We start from the raw sequence: 16,925 nt of genomic DNA on the forward strand, positions 1-16,925 counted from the left end.
GGAGCATGTAAGGAAAATGAAGGGAGGGTGGGTGTAAGGAGCAGGAAGAGAGGGTGGGTGTAGGGAGCAGGAAGGGAAGGTGGGTTTAGCGAGCAGGGGGGATGTCTGGAGCAGTGAGGGAGGGTGGGTGTAGGTAGCGATAAGTAAATATGACTTACTCTTCTTAGGCGGGCAGAAGCTATGGAAACACACATACACTGACCGCGCTGGCCGCATTTCAAATGTAGCGCTGGCTGCCAGCCAGTCAGCACTGGCAGTCCGGCAGCCAATCAGGAGCCGCGGCTGCTGCTGCTTCCCTGATTGTCTGACGGTCTGCCAGCTCTGATTGGCTGGCGGCCGGTGCTACATTTGAAATGCCGCCAGCGCGGTCAGTGTGTGTGTGGGCCCAAATCCGGGATTCCGCCGATCCCTGGATTGGCCTCTTTAACTGGGAGCCAGTTGGTGACGGGAGTCTGAGGATGAAGGGGAGGCAGAGAGTGACAGAGGGAGAAGCAGGGGGTGTTTAACAATATCCCATACAGTCTGTGCTCAGTGCTCCCCTCCCCCTACCCAGCAGGAAGAGATAAGTAAAAAAAAAATCCAGGACAAATAGGCATATTGTACAAGCCTGCCAGGGTGGTCAATGTGAGGACAGTCCTCTAATCTCTGGAAAACATAATGCTGATTTTTGGACCTACATGCACTTTATGTGAATTTTGGCTGCTACATTTATGATGGTGATTTATAAAATTTTACTTTTTAAAAATTATTAATTGTGGATGTGCAGGTTCTTTGTGAAATTCTATTGTATTACATATGTATACAGATGTGTCCTCTTACATCTTTGGTCAGTGTGATTCAAGTTGTGTTACACACAACGCATGTGTGCCGTGTGACCCAGTAGCGCTGAGTGTTTTTATCTGCAACAGTGTGCCTCATATGCAAAGTAATGTAATAGGACGCACAATCAGCTTCTGCTGATTAAAATGATATACAGCGTGCCTATATTCTGTGTGTGACTGCGACTGTTTGCATACAAAATTGTATGCTACAGTGTTTTCCTGGAAAACACTGTAACATGGCATTTCGGATGCAGATAGAGCCGCAATTGCACATGAATATAGGTATGTTGCATATAATTTTTCGTCAGCAGCAGCTGCTTGTGCGTTCTGTTACATTATTGTGCGTCTAAGATGCATTTTCGCGCGGAGGTGGTGGGGGGAATGCAAAAAAAAGATCCTTGGCACTACCGAGTCCCGTTAAGGCATGGCTTGACTTCAAGGGCTGTTTAATGTGACTGCAGCAAGCACACATCTGTATTTCCTTCACTTGTGTATGCACTAAAAGAAGACCAGAAACAAGAACCATTTGTAGTTTTATTAGAGGTGCGTTAAGAGCGGAGAAGGCCTGTGTGCTTCCTCCTCTGCTCGGGCCCCCTCCTCTCTGCTGGCAGCACTGGAGAGTCTGAGCTCTAGAGGGCTCAGACTCTACTGCGCAGATCACCGGGAAAATGCCCGCTGCACATTTTCACGGCGATTCCAAAGCACTGCTGGCATCGGTGCTGGACTACTGGAGGGGTAAGTATTTAAAAAAAAATAAGATTTTACTCACCGGTAAATCTATTTCTCGTAGTCCGTAGTGGATGCTGGGAACTCCGTAAGGACCATGGGGAATAGCGGCTCCGCAGGAGACTGGGCACAACTAAAGAAAGCTTTAGGACTACCTGGTGTGCACTGGCTCCTCCCACTATGACCCTCCTCCAGACCTCAGTTAGGATACTGTGCCCGCAAGAGCTGACACAATAAGGAAGGATTTTGAATCCCGGGTAAGACTCATACCAGCCACACCAATCACACCGTATAACTCGTGATATTATACCCAGTTAACAGTATGAAATATAACTGAGCCTCAGTAACAGATGGCTCATAACAATAACCCTTTAGTTAGGCAATAACTATATACAAGTATTGCAGACAATCCGCACTTGGGACGGGCGCCCAGCATCCACTACGGACTACGAGAAATAGATTTACCGGTGAGTAAAATCTTATTTTCTCTGACGTCCTAGTGGATGCTGGGAACTCCGTAAGGACCATGGGGATTATACCAAAGCTCCCAAACGGGCGGGAGAGTGCGGATGACTCTGCAGCACCGAATGAGCAAACTCAAGGTCCTCCTCAGCCAGGGTATCAAACTTTTGCAAAAATGTTTGAACCCGACCAAGTAACAGCTCGGCAAAGTTGTAAAGCCGAGACCCCTCGGGCAGCCGCCCAAGAAGAGCCCACTTTCCTCGTGGAATGGGCTTTTACAGATTTAGGGTGCGGCAGTCCAGCCGCAGAATGTGCAAGTTGAATCGTGCTATAGATCCAGCGAGCAATAGTCTGCTTAGAAGCAGGAGCACCCAGCTTGTTGGGTGCATACAGGATAAATAGCGAGTCAGTTTTCCTGACTCCAGCCGTCCTGGAAACATATATTTTGAGGGCCCTGACTACGTCCAGTAACTTGGAGTCCTCCAAGTCCCACGTAGCCGCAGGCACCACAATAGGTTGGTTCACATGAAAAGCTGATACCACCTTAGGAAGGAATTGGGAACGAGTCCTCAATTCCGCTCTATCCATATGAAATCAGATAAGGGCTTTTGCATGACAAAACCTCCAATTCTGATACACGTCTGGCCGACGCCAAGGCCAACAGCATGACCACTTTTCACGTGAGGTATTTTAGCTCTACGGATTTAAGTGGCTCAACCCAATGCGACTTCAGGAAATCCAACACCACGTTGAGATCCCACGGTGCCACAAGAGGCACAAACGGGGCTGAATATGCAGCACTCCCTTAACAAAAGTCTGAACTTCAGGCAGTGAAGCCAGTTCTTTTTGGAAGAAAATGTACAGAGCCGAAATCTGGACCTTAATGGAACCCAATTTTAGGCCCGTAGTCACTCCTGACTGTAGGAATTGCAGAAATCGACCCAGTTGAAATTCCTCCGTTGGGGCCTTCCTGGCCGTACACCAAGCAACATATTTTTGCCATATGCGGTGTTTTTCGATCACATCTTTCCTAGCCTCAATCAGCGTAGGAATGACTTCCTCCCGAATGCCTTTTTCCTTTAGGATCCGGTGTTCAACCGCCATGCCGTCAAACACAGCCGTGGTCAGTCTAGGAACAGGCCAGGCCCCTGCTGCAGCAGGTCCTGTCTGAACGGCAGAGGCCATGGGTCCTCTGAGATAATTTCTAGAAGTTCTGGGTACCAAGCTCTTCTTGGCCAATCCGGAACCACGAGTATAGTTCTCACTCCTCTCCGTCTTAGTATTCTCAGTACCTTGGGTATGAGAGGCAAAGGAAGGAACACATACACCGACTGGTACACCCACGGTGTTACCAGAGCGTCCACAGCTATCGCCTGAGGGTCCCTTGACCTGGCGCAATATTGTTTAGCTTTTTGTTGAGGCGGGACGCCATCATGTCCACCTGTGGCCTTTCCCAATGGTGTACAATCATTTTGAAGACTTCTGGATGAAGTCCCCATTCTCCCGGGTGGAGGTCGTGCCTGCTGAGAACGTCTGCTTCCCAGTTGTCCACTCCGGGAATGAACACTGCTGACAGTGCTAACCCATGATTTTCCGCCCATCGGAAAATCCTTGTGGCTTTTGCCATCACCATCCTGCTTCTTGTGCCGCCCTGCTGGTTTACATGGGCGACCGCCGTGATGTTGTCTGACTGGATCAGCACCGGCTGGTGTTGAAGCAGGGGTCTAGCCTGACTTAGGGCATTGTGAATGGCCCTTAGTCCCAGAATATTTATGTGCAGGGAAGTCTCCTGACTTGACCATAGTCCTTGGAAGTTTCTTCCCTGTGTGACTGCCCCCCCAGCCTCGAGGGCTGGCATCCGTGGTCACCAGGACCCAGTCCTGTATGCCGAATCTGCGGCCCTCTAGAAGATGAGCGCTCTGCAGCCACCACAACAGCGACACCCTGGCCCTTGGGGACAGGGTTATCAGCCGATGCATCTGAAGATGCAACCCGGACCACTTGTCCAACAGATCCCACTGGAAGATACTTGCATGGAACCTGCCGAATGGAATTTCTTCGTAAGAAGCTACCATCTTTCCCAGGACTCGCGTGCATTGATGCACCGACACCTGTATTTGTATTAGGAGGTCTCTGACTAGAGATGACAACTCCTTGGCCTTCTCCTCCGGGAGAAACCCTTTTTCCTGTTCTGTATCCAGAACCATACCCAGGAACAGTAGACGCGTCGTAGGAACCAGCTGCGACTTTGGACTATTCAGAATCCAGCCGTGCTGTTGTAGCACTTCCCGAGATAGTGCTACTCCGACGAACAACTGCTCCCTGGACCTCGCCTTTATAAGGAGATCGTCCAAGTACGGGATAATTAGAACTCCCTTTTTTTTTTGAAGGAGTATCATCATTTCGGCCATTACCTTGGTAAATACCCTCGGTGCCGGGGACAGACCAACGGCAACGTCTAGAATTGGTAATGACAGTCCTGTACCACAATTTTGAGGTACTCCTGGTGATGAGGGTAAATGGGGACATGCAGGTAAGCATCCTTGATGTCCAGTGATACCATGTAATCCCCTTCGTCCAGGCTTGCAATAACCGCCCTGAGCGATTCCATTTTGAACTTGAACCTTCGTATATTAGTGTTCAAGGACTTCAATTTTTGAATGGGTCTCACCGAACCGTCTGGTTTCGGTACCACCAACATTGTGGAATTTTATTAACCCCGGCTTTGTTGAAGGAGGGGTACCTTGATTATCACCTGCTGGAAGTACAGCTTGTGAATTGCTGCCAGTACTACCTCTCCTCGAGGGCAGCAGGCAAGGCTGATTTGAGGTAACGGCGAGGGGGAGTCACCTCGAACTCCAGCTTGTATCCCTGTGATACTACTTGCAGAACCCAGGGATCCACCTGTGAGCGAGCCCACTGGTCGCTGAAGTTCCCGAGACGCGCCCCCACCGCACCTGGCTCCACCTGTGGAGCCCCAGCGTCATGCGGTGGACTCAGAGGAAACGGGGGAAGATTTTTGATCCTGGGAACTGGCTGTCTGGTGCAGCTTTTTCCCTCTTCCCTTGTCTCTGTGCAGAAAGGAAGCGCCTTTGACCCGCTTGCTTTTCTGAAGCCGAAAGGACTGTACCTTATAATACGGTGCTTTCTTAGGCTGTGAGGAAACTTGAGGTAAATTTTTTCCTTCCCAGCTGTTGCTGTGGATATGAGGTCCCAGAGATCATCCCCAAACAATTCCTCACCCTTATAAGGCAGAATCTTCATGTGCCTTCTAAAGTCAGCATCGCCTGTCCACTGCCGGGTCCCTAATACCCTCCTGGCAGAATGGACATTGCATTAATTCTGGATGCCAGCCGGCAAATATCCCTCTGTGCATCCCTCATATATAAGACGACGTCTTTAATATGCTCTATGGTTAGCAAATAGTATCCCTGTCCTAACAGGGTAATAAACCACGCTGCAGCAGCACTATCCATGCTGAGGCAATTGCAGGTCTCAGTATAGTACCTGAGTGTGTATATACAGACTTCAGGATAACCTCCTGCTTTTTATCAGCAGGCTCCTTCAAAGTGGCCGTATTCTAAGACGGCAGTGTCACCTTTTTTGACAAACGTGTGAGCGCCTTATCCACCCTAGGGGATATCTCCCAACGTGACCTATCCTCTGGCGGGAAAGGGTACGCCATCAGTAACTTTTTAGAAATTACTAGTTTCTTATCGGGGGAACCCACGCTTCTTCACACACTTCATTCACTCATCTGATGGGGGAACAAAACACTGTCTGCTTTTTCTCCCCAACATAAAACCCCTTTTGGTACCTGGGTTAATGTCAGAAATGTGTAACACATTTTTCATTGCCGAGATCATGCAACGGATGTTCCTAGTGGATTGTGTATATGTCTCAACCTCGTCGACACTGGAGTCAGACTCCGTGTCGACATCTGTGTTAGCCATCTGAGGTAGCGGGCGTTTTTGAGCCCCTGATGGCCTTTGAGACGCCTGGGCAGGCGCGGGTTGAGAAGCCGGCTGTCCCACAGCTGTTACGTCATCCAGCCTTTTATGTAAGGAGTTGACACTGTCGGTTAATACCTTCCACCAATCCATCCACTCTGGTGTCGGCCCCACAGGGGGCGACATCACATTTATCGGCATCTGCTCCGCCTCCACATAAACCTCCTCATCAACCATGTCGACACAGCCGTACCGACACACCGCACACACACAGGGAATGCTCTGACTGAGGACAGGACCCCACAAAGTCCTTTGGGGAGACAGAGAGAGAGTATGCCAGCACACACCAGAGCGCTATATAATGCAGGGATTCACACTACCCACAGTGATTTTTCCCTTATAGCTGCTATAATACACAGATTTGCGCCTAAATTTAGTGCCCCCCCCTCTCTTTTTAACCCTTTGAGCCTGAAAACTACAGGGGAGAGCCTGGGGAGCTGTCTTCCAGCTGCACTGTGAAGAGAAAATGGCGCCAGTGTGCTGAGGGAGATAGCCCCGCCCCTTTTTCGGCTGACTTTTCTTTCGCTTTTTTTATGGATTCTGGCAGGGGTATTTATCACATATATAGCCTCTGGGACTATATATTGTGATTTTTTGCCAGCCAAGGTGTTAATATTGCTGCTCAGGGCGCCCCCCCAGCGCCCTGCACCCATCAGTGACCGGAGTGTGAGGTGTGCATGAGGAGCAATGGCGCACAGCTGCAGTGCTGTGCGCTACCTTGTTGAAGACCGAAGTCTTCTGCCGCCGATTTCCAGGACCATCTTCATGCTTCTGGCTCTGTAAGGGGGACGGCGGCGCGGCTCCGGGACCGAACGATCGAGGTCGGGTCCTGTGTTCGATCCCTCTGGAGCTAATGGTGTCCAGTAGCCTAAGATGCCCAAACTATCTCCAGTCAGGTAGGTTCGCTTCTTCTCCCCTTAGTCCCTCGTAGCAGTGAGTCTGTTGCCAGCAGATCTCACTGAAAATAAAAAACCTAACATATACTTTCTTTTCTAGGAGCTCAGAAGAGACCCTAGTGTGCATCCAGCTGAGCCGGGCACAAGATTCTAACTGAGGTCTGGAGGAGGGTCATAGTGGGAGGAGCCAGTGCACACCAGGTAGTCCTAAAGCTTTCTTTAGTTGTGCCCAGTCTCCTGCGGAGCCGCTATTCCCCATGGTCCTTACAGAGTTCCCAGCATCCACTAGGACGTCAGAGAAATGGGTATAGCGTGTGCGATGGGGGCACCTCTGGACTCAGGGCCTCGTGTGCACCACACACTGCACCCATTATAGATATACGCCAGTGAGTGTTACCCATAAATCAGTGCGTCACTGTCATGTAAAGCTCAAAAAAACTTCTAAATGGTTTTTGAACCTTAGGTGATTTAATACCTCATACCACATATGGTGACTATTTGGAGTACATTTATGAAATCTGCTGCACAGGAAAAAAAAGTATGTAATCTACACAAAAACAGATGTTTGCTTACATTTAACATTATTATAACAGCCCGCCATATACAGTATACTGTATATGTCAGCTTTCACTTGTTTAGTTGGCCTTTACAGACCATCTTGCATAACTGATAAAATAAAACAATTCACATTCTGAATGTTTGTCAAATATTGGTAATGTGCCATATATTCTCTCAAAATGTCAAATGAAGAGATATTATATCACTAATTTACACACACACACACACACACACACACACACACACACACACGTATGGTTCTCTTTTAAAGCTAAACTTTGCATATAATGACACTGATTTAACGAGAAATACAAATTGGCAAGTCAACTAGAGTCATTTTATAATATAAAATAAAAAGTACAAAATTTTGTAGTGCCCCACAGGTATGTGGTCTAGATCGGGGGCGGCCAACCAGTCAGTCAGTGCCAAAGAGCCAAAAAACCTTGTTAGGTACGTCAAAGAGCGACATCGAGCCGAAGGCGCATGCAAAAATGGAATGTGGCCTTGTGCCTGCTAGACCACGGCCATGGTATAAAATACATTGAAAAATCCAGAATGACATAAAGTAAAAAGAATTAAAGTCAGATTCATTAAAAAAAACACTTTCACATAAAATAATTGAAAAAGCCAGATTCACATAATAAACTTAAGTTCCCCCATGTGTCACTCCAGCCAGCTCCCCATGTGACACTCCTGCTAGCACCCTCCTATGTCACTCCAGCCAGCTCCCCATGTGACACTCCTGCTAGCACCCTACTATGTCACTCCAGCCAGCTCCCCATGTGACACTCTCGCTAGCACCCTCCTATGTCACTCCTGCCAGCACCCCATGTCACTCCAGCTAGCTCTCTCATGTGTCACTCCTGCTACCACCCTCCTATGCCACTCCAGCCAACTTTCCGATGTGTCACTACTTCAGCACCCTCCTTCATCACTCCAGTCAGCTCCTCCATGTGTCACTACTGCCAGGACCCTTCTGTGTCACACCAGCCAGCTCCGCCTTGTGTCACTCTAGCCCACCCTCATGTGTCACTAAAGTTCCCCCACCAAGTTGTGCCATTGCTGCAGCCCCTAATGTGTTCTCTGTTTGCCAGTGGGTGTCTCGCCTCTAGTATCTGGCTCCTTCAATTTTCAGTCCCTGTAGTACTGCTGCATGTCTGGCTGGAGTGTAGCAGTTTCTGTATCTGTTGTGGTCACATGATTTAGAGTGTTTGGAGCCACATTTAAATAAAGAAAGAGCCTCATGCGGCTCAAGAGCCACTGGTTGGCCACCGCTGGTCTAGATTATGCTATTGTGTGAGGTGTACTTTTTTGTCTTTATTTTTTTTTTACTTTTTCTGTTGATGGATTTTGCTTCTGCTAATTGCGTGGAAGAGGACCTTTAGGAAATTAGATGTTCTACTCAGATGACCTCTGAAATGTTCCTATCTGCTTTTAAGTATGTTGATTAAATTATTTATTTATTTTTTATTTATTTTATTTTTTAAGACAATCTGCATCTTGGGGTTTTTTTTTTTTCTGTTGCATAATTATCAGAAATAATAAAAACCATTGCAGTTAATTTTGAGGACTTGACATGTTATTGCTTGCTTGTTTACAAAGTAATTGCAGTTTGTTTGGCAATTATGTAATGATACTACATTGTATTTAGATATTATTTTGCCACTTGACACCATATTGATCTTTAAATCGATAATATAGCCAGAGGTTAGCATTTCAGTAACCTATGTTGTCTGGCTTGTTTTATTGATATTCCTTTCATGGATACAAGACTTAAATAATTAATTTGAAGCAAATTCTCTCATTAAGCATCTCCTAGCAAATGATGTCCCATGGTGCTTGGGTTGGTTGCAAATGAAAATTGTAGCATTATCCTTTCTTAACTTTAAAAGCTGATTACAGAGTTTTAATCCAAAACCTAATTCCTTTGTGGTATTTTAAGGAGAGAAATTTAATTGTGAAGAGACATGATATTATCGTTACAGGCACGAATTGAAGATTTAAATGAACAACAGCTAAAGCTAAAAGAAGCATTGAAAAATGGCAAGACCAGGGAGAATAACCTCACAGAAGACCTTGGAAACCTAAACCAGGAGCTGCGAGACAAACAAAAAATGCTTAATAAACTGCAAAAAGAAAAAGATGACGTTGATAAGGAAAATGAAGAATTGAAGAAAAGGCTAAAACGGCTGACAAGCAGCATACAGGTAATGGAATATTGCTTCAGTATAATATTTCTATGCCATGTTAAATATATATATAGAAGTTCCTCCTAGACAGATTATGATGTAATGGAGGCTTATTTACATATATATGACTAGTTTATGTGTTGCCGCTGGAAGGTAATCAGAGCTGGACCTGACCAATTTGGTGTCCTATGCAAGATTTTGTCTGGTGTGCCCCCGTCCCCCCAACATGTGGGAGCTTTCGCGTGCACCTCAGGTCTGCGCATATGAAAAAGGGGCGTGGCCTCACAAAAGGGGTGTGGTCTAACAGAAGGGCTTAGCCTTGTGGTGCTGAGCTCCCCTTTCCCCATTGTGTTATGCTCCCCAGCCCACACAGCCTCATCCCCCTTGTTTCTCTGCTGCCCACACAAGTGTCTCACCAGCCCCTGCTCTAGACCATGTTAAAATATGGACCACTTATATACTGTAATATCTCAAACAACATGGATGAATCGCTGCAGATTCTGGCTTCAGCCCACACAAGTGTCTCTCCAGCCTCCACACTTACCTTCTTTGATGTCTACTGACCATGCACTATATTATCATGTGTGGTTGTTAGCCTTCATGGCTCTACTGCTTTGCCTGTCTCGCATGCTGTGCCAAAATAAAATTAAACTTCATTGCACTGGACAGCTACAGTGGCTGTAATAAAGCTACAGCACGAAATTGCTAATTAATATTTTGAAGTCCAGGCTGTCCAAATTCGCCTAGGCTTTTCAGATGCACCTAGGCATTTGCCTATACTGTTTATCCCTAGGGCTGGCTCTAAGGGCAATCAAGATATGTTTTCCAATGGATATGTCACTTTCTCTTGTACATATATATGGAATTAGGAAAATGTGCACACATAAGATTTAAAAGATATTACACAACTGAGATTATTTCTTTTACGTCCTAGGGCAGGGGTGGCCAACCAATCAGAGACAAAGAGCCAAAAAAAAATGTGTTCGGTACGTCAAAGAGCCGACATTGAGCCGAAGGCGCACATGAAAAATGGGGTACGGCCTTGTTGCCTTCTAGGCCACGCCCCTGGTATAAAATACATTGAAAAAGCCATATCCAACATAAAATACATTGAAAAAGCCACTTCCACATAAAATAATTGTAAAAGCCAGATCCACATAAAACACATTGAAAAATCCAGATACACATAATACACTTCAGCTCCCCCATGTGTCACTCCAGCCAGCACCCTCCTGTGTCACTCCAGCCAGCACCCTCCTGTGTCACTCCAGCCAGCACCCTCCTGTGTCACTCCAGCCAGCACCCTCCTGTGTCACTCCAGCCAGCACCCTCCTGTGTCACTCCAGCCAGCACCCTCCTGTGTCACTTCAGCCAGCACCCTCATGTGTCACTTCAGCTTCCCCCAATTCATGCCACTGCAGCAGCCCCTTATGTGTCCTCTGTTTGCTGGTGGGTGTCTCATCTCTAGTATCTGGCTCCCTCAGTTCTAAGTCCCCGTAGTGCTGCTGCATGTTTTTCTGGAGAGCAGTGGTTACCGTCTCTGTTGTGGTCATGTGACTTTGTGTGTTAGGAGCCACATTTGAAGAAAGAAAGAGCTGCATGTGGCTCAAGAGCCACAGGTTGGCCACCGCTGTCCTAGGGGATACTGGGAATCTATTTAGTACCATGGGGTATAGACAGGTCCTCGAGATACAATGTAGCGCATAGGCGCTCCATTATTTCCAATGGTGGGAACTTTGCGGTCAGCGGTAGACCGCGAGGTTATGTGGGGTCACTCTTGTGGTCTACCGCTGACTGCAAAGTTCCCACAATTGGATACAATGGAGCGCCTATGCGCTACATTTTATCTCGAGTGCGCCGCCTGACTGACAGCTCATCCGCGCACAGCCAATCAGGAGAGTGCCATGACGTGGCGCTCCCTGATTGCCTGAAGGGACCCTCTTTGACAGCAGTCACGGGGGGTCCCGCCAGTCGGGGAAAGGGGTCCCATGTGTAAACATGGGACCCCTTTCAGTGCGTGGTTCGGGTTCTTCATTTTTTTTTCCCAAGTACGTGGATTACAAACCAAGAAGAGGACCGATCTACACAGGATTGTTGTGAGTATAATTTTATTTACAGGTACCCCGTGGATTCTACGTGGAGAAGGGGACCGACTGCTTCGTGTCAACATAGGTAAGTAGGTGTGCATGTATGTAATAAAGTTGTGCTGTCACGGTGTGTGCGTTGTTTTTTTGCGGGTATTTATTTTGTAGTAGAATTACAGGTACCAGCGGGCCCGTTTCCCCCCCGCATGCTGGTACTTGTGGTTCTCCAAGTACCAGCTTGCGGGGAGGCTTGCTGGGACTTGTGGTTCTGCTGCAAAAAACAATATTTTATTTTTGTCACAAAAAGCTATTAGCCCCCCTTCCGCCGCCCTTGGATGGGGGGGGGGGGGAGACAGCCTCGGGGTTCACCCCTGGCCCTTGGGTGGCTGGACGGGGGGACCCCTTGATTTAAGGGGTCCCCACTACTCCAGGGTACCCCGGCCAGGGGTGACTAGTTGGGGATTTAATGCTACTGCCGCAGGGACCTATATAAAAGTGTCCCCCGGCTGTGGCATTATCTCTCTGACTAGTGGAGCCCGGTGCTGGTGTTAAAAATACATGAAACCCCTATGTTTTTTGTCTCCCGTATTTTTTTGCACCAGGACCAGGCGCAGAGCCCGGTGCTGGTTGTTTAAATATGGGGGAACAACAGTCAATTTTTCCCCCGTATTTGTACAACCAGGACCGACTGAAAGAGCCCGGGGCTGGTTATGCTTAGGAGGGGGACCCCACGCAATTTTTTTCAGGATTTATTGAACACTTTTGTGAGGTCCATGAAGTCGAATCCAGGCCGCCCACTATTCGTCAATTGGTCCGTTTTTCGACAGCGGGACTGTCGAATCCGTTATTTATTGAATATGTTGAATTCGGGTCCTGGCGGAAGGGTTTCGCCTGTCGAATTGTGTCCAATCCAAAAACAGTCGAATTCACGCCGGAATTCGACCGCAATTGAATATACCCCTTAGTCTGCGACCCGGCTAAACTTCACGTTAGCGATAAGGGCGCCATGAGGTGGTTCCATAATCTCTCTGTTTCTCTATGGAAGGGCTGTTTGTGGGTTAATTGTGTTTTTAACCTTTTCCTGTGTGTGTGCTGTCACTACTGCAGTATGTCAGGCAAATATTGTGTTTCATGTAAGGCACAGTGGGGGTCATTCAGAGTTGATCGCTAGATAAAAATGTTCGCAGCGATTAAGTGAAAAAGCGGCACTTCTGCGTAAGCGGCGCAATGCGCATTCGCGACGTACTTTCACAACAGCCGATGTAGTTTTACACAAGATCTAGTGAGGCTTTCCATTCGCAATGTCCGCCGCAGAGTGATTGACAGGAAGGGGGCATTTCTGGGTGTCAACTGACCGTTTTCAGGGAGTGTTCGGAAAAACGCAGGTGTGCCAGGAAAAACGCAGGCGTGGCTGGGAGAGCGTGTTTGTGACATCAAATCTGAAACTGCACAATTTTTTTTTGTAGCCGCTCTGTGATTCTTTCGTTCGCATTTCTGCTAAGCTAAAATACACTCCCAGTGGGAGGCGGCATAGCGTTTGCACGGCTGCTAAAAACTGCTAGCGAGCGATCAAATCGGAATGACCCCCCCAGTGTTCCTCTTATCCAGGGGTTCACTAGTGTGTACTCAGTGTAGTATCCCTTCTCAGGCTAGTGGGGCAGAACCAGCATGCCTGGACTCCATTAGGGGTATGATTTCCACCATTTCTACAAAATTATCTCGTATGGATGAGTTTATGAAAAAGGACTCCGTATTCAGACCAGCGTCTCAGTCCTCTACCATTTGTCCGCAGAAACGTATCTTGGCCCATATACTGCATTCTGACTGATGATGAAGGGCCAGAAAGGGAGGAAGGTGAGGTGAACATAGAGGTAGGGGAGGGTCGCAGGGTGTAGAGGCTCTCATAGATGCTATCAGAGAAGTTCTAAATATCCCTGATAAGGTGACCGAGGAGAGTGAGGAATCTTACTTTAATAGTAAGAAAAAATCCTCAGCCACTTTTCCTGTGTTAAAGGAACTAAATACCCTGTTTGAAGACCCATGGGTTAATCCAGATAAGAAATTTAAAATTCCCAGGCGGTTGTTATCGTCAGGGTTGTCCCCTTTTCCCCACTAATTTTTGCCCTAACAATAGAACCGTTTGCAGCATGAATTTGTGCTAACCCCAATATAAAAGGTATTAAAATTGGCTCCACAAAACAGAAGATATTTCTTTATGCCAATGACGTATTACTCATGATCTCTGGCCCAGCCCATTCCCTTCCTCACTTGTTCCGAGAGATAGTGCATCGTAAATCTCTGTCAGGTTATAAGATTAATGCGCAAAAAACAGAGGTTCTTGATTTCTCTTAAGTCCTAGAGGATGCTGGGGACTCCGTAAGGACCATGGGGTATAGACGGGCTCCGCAGGAGACATGGGCACTCTAAGACTTTAGATGGGTGTGAACTTGCTCCTCCCTCTATGCCCCTCCTCCAAACCTCAGTTAGATCCTGTGCCCAGAGAAGACTGGATGCACTACAGGGGAGCTCTACTGAGTTTCTCTGAAAAGACTTTTGTTAGGTTTTTTATTTTCAGGGAGCACTGTTGGCAACAGGCCCCCTGCTTCGTGGGACTGAGGGGAGAGAAGCAGACCCACTTTCCTGGACTGATGGGCTCTGCTTCTTAGGCTACTGGACACCGTTAGCTCCAGAGGGTTGGAACACAGGTGTAGTCCTTGCTGTTCGTCCCAGAGCCGCGCCGCCGTCCTCCTCACAGAGCCGGAAGATTGAAGCCGGGTAAGTATAGGAAGCAAGAAGATTTCAAAGGCGGCAGAAGACTTCAGATCTTCATGAGGTACCGCGCAGCGGGCGCGCTGCGCGCCATTGCTCCCACAACACACACAGGCACAGCAAGGGCGCAGGTGGGGCGCCCTGGGCAGCAATTTTTACCTCACATAAGACTGGCACACATATATAGATACTGCGTAGGCAGTATATAATAAATCCCCTGCCAGTATAATAAAAATAGCGGGACCAAAGCCCACCGTCGAAGGGGCGGAGCTTGATCTTCCAGCACTAACCAGCGCCATTTTCTCCACAGCATGCTGCAGAGAAGCTGCTCCCGGACTCTCCCCTGCTGAATAAGTAACAGGGGGCAAAAACGCGTGGGGGCACATTTATTTGGTGCTAATTCTGTATATAAAGTGCTGTACAGGCTGGAACTTTGTTTCAGTATCTTCTGGCGCTGGGTGTGGGCTGGCGTACTCTCTCTCTCTCTCTCTGTCTCTCCAAAGGGCCTTATTGTGGGTCTGTCCCCATATTCATATATCCAAGTGTGTGTCGACGTGTCAGTACGTGTGTGTCAACGTGTCTGAAGTGGAAGGCTCGTCTAGGGAGGAAGCAGAGCAGATGGTGGTGGTGTCTCCGTCGGCACAGTCGACACCTGATTGGTTGGACATGTGGAATGTTTCAAATGCTAATGTGGCTTTATTACATAAGAGATTGGACAAAGTAGAGTCCAAAGACAAAGCAGGGAGTCAATCCATGGCTGTTACTGTGTCACAAGACCCTTCAGGGTCCCATAAACGTCCCTTTTCACAGATAGCAGACACTGATACCGACACGGATTCCGACTCCAGTTTTGACTATGATGATGCAAGGTTGCACCCAAGGGTGGCCAAGAGTATTCATTATATGATTATTGCAATAAAAGATGTTTTGCATATCACAGAGGACCCCTCTGTCTTTGACACAAGGGTCTGCATGTTTAAGGACAAGAAGCCTGAGGTAACGTTTCCCCCATCTCATGAGCTGAACACTTTATTTGAAAAGGCTTGGGAAACTCCAGACGAGACTGCAGGTTCCCAAGAGAATTATTATGGCGTATCCTTTCCCCTCAAAGGACAGGTTACGGTGGGAATCCTCGCCCACGGTGGACAAGGCCTTAATGCGCTTGTCCAAAAAGGTGGCACTACCGTCCCCGGACACGGCGGCCCTAAAGGATCCTGCGGATCGCAGGCAGAAAGCTACCTTAAAATCAATCTATGCGACTACGGGAGCCCTGCTCAGACCTGCAGTAGCGTCTGCATGGGTGGGTAGCGCAATTGCAGCTTGGGCTGATAACTTGTCATCTGACATTGACACCCTAGATAAAGATAATATTTTGTTGACCTTAGGTCACATCAAGGATGCAGCGTTATATATGTGAGAGGCTGCGAGAGATATTGGGCTTTTGGGTTCAAGAGCCAATGCCATGGCAGTTTCTGCTAGAAGGGCCCTGTGGGACCCGTCAATGGACAGGTGATGCTGACTCAAAGAGACATATGGAGGCTTTGACTTACACGGGTGAAGTTTTATTTGGGGAGGGCCTCGCGGACCTGGTTTCCACAACTACCGCGGGTAAGTCTTCTTTTTTGCCTTACGTTCCCCCTCAGCAGAAGAAAACACCTCAATACCAGATGCAGTCCTTTCGGTCTCATAAGTTCAGAAAGGGTCGTGGCTCTTCCTCCCTCGCCAGAGGTAGAGGGAAAAGAACACCAGCAATGGCTAGTTCCCATGTACAAAAATCCTCCCCGGCCTCTACAAAATCCACCGCATGACGCTGGGGCTCCGCTGCGGGAGTCCGCACCGGTGGGGGCACGTCTTCGACTCTTCAGCCAAGTCTGGGTTCAGTCGGATTTGGATCCTTGGGTGGTCGAAATTGTATCCCAAGGCTACAAGCTGGAGTTCGAAGATGTGCCCACACACAGATTTTTCAAATAGACTTTGCCAGCTTCTCCCCCAGAGAGGGAAATAGTTTCAGCGGCCATACAAAAGCTGTGTCAACAGCAAGTGATTATCAGGGTTCCCCTAGTGCAACAGGGGAAAGGGTTTTATTCAACCCTATTTGTGGTCCGGAAGCCGGATGGCTCGGTCAGACCAATTCTGAATCTAAAATCCCTAAACCTATATTTGAAGAGGTTCAAATTCAAGATGGAATCTCTCCGGGCGGTGATCTCCAGCCTGGAAGGGGGGGATTTTATGGTGTCACTAGACATAAAGGATGCATACCTTCATGTCCCCATATATCCTCCTCATCAGGCGTACCTGAGATTCGCTGTACAGGATTGTCATTACCAGTTTCAGACGTTGCCGTTTGGGCTTTCCACGGCCCCGAGAATTTTCACCAAGGTAATGGCGGAAATTATGGTGCTCCTGCGCA

The 16,925-nt window shown here is 47.9% G+C and overlaps 1 protein-coding gene across 1 annotated transcript in view; it reads left to right on the forward strand.

Moving 5' to 3' along the window:
• CEP290 (centrosomal protein 290) overlaps positions 1–16,925 on the forward strand; it is a 497,171-nt gene that overhangs the window by 360,551 nt on the left and 119,695 nt on the right. Inside the window, exon 39 of the mRNA XM_063927658.1 lies at positions 9,459–9,680. Coding sequence (XP_063783728.1) covers positions 9,459–9,680 — 222 coding nt within the window. The remainder of the gene's footprint in view (positions 1–9,458; positions 9,681–16,925) is intronic.

This window comes from Pseudophryne corroboree, chromosome 6 (genome assembly GCF_028390025.1).
Source record: "Pseudophryne corroboree isolate aPseCor3 chromosome 6, aPseCor3.hap2, whole genome shotgun sequence".
In the NCBI taxonomy this organism is placed as follows: Eukaryota; Metazoa; Chordata; class Amphibia; order Anura; family Myobatrachidae; genus Pseudophryne; species Pseudophryne corroboree.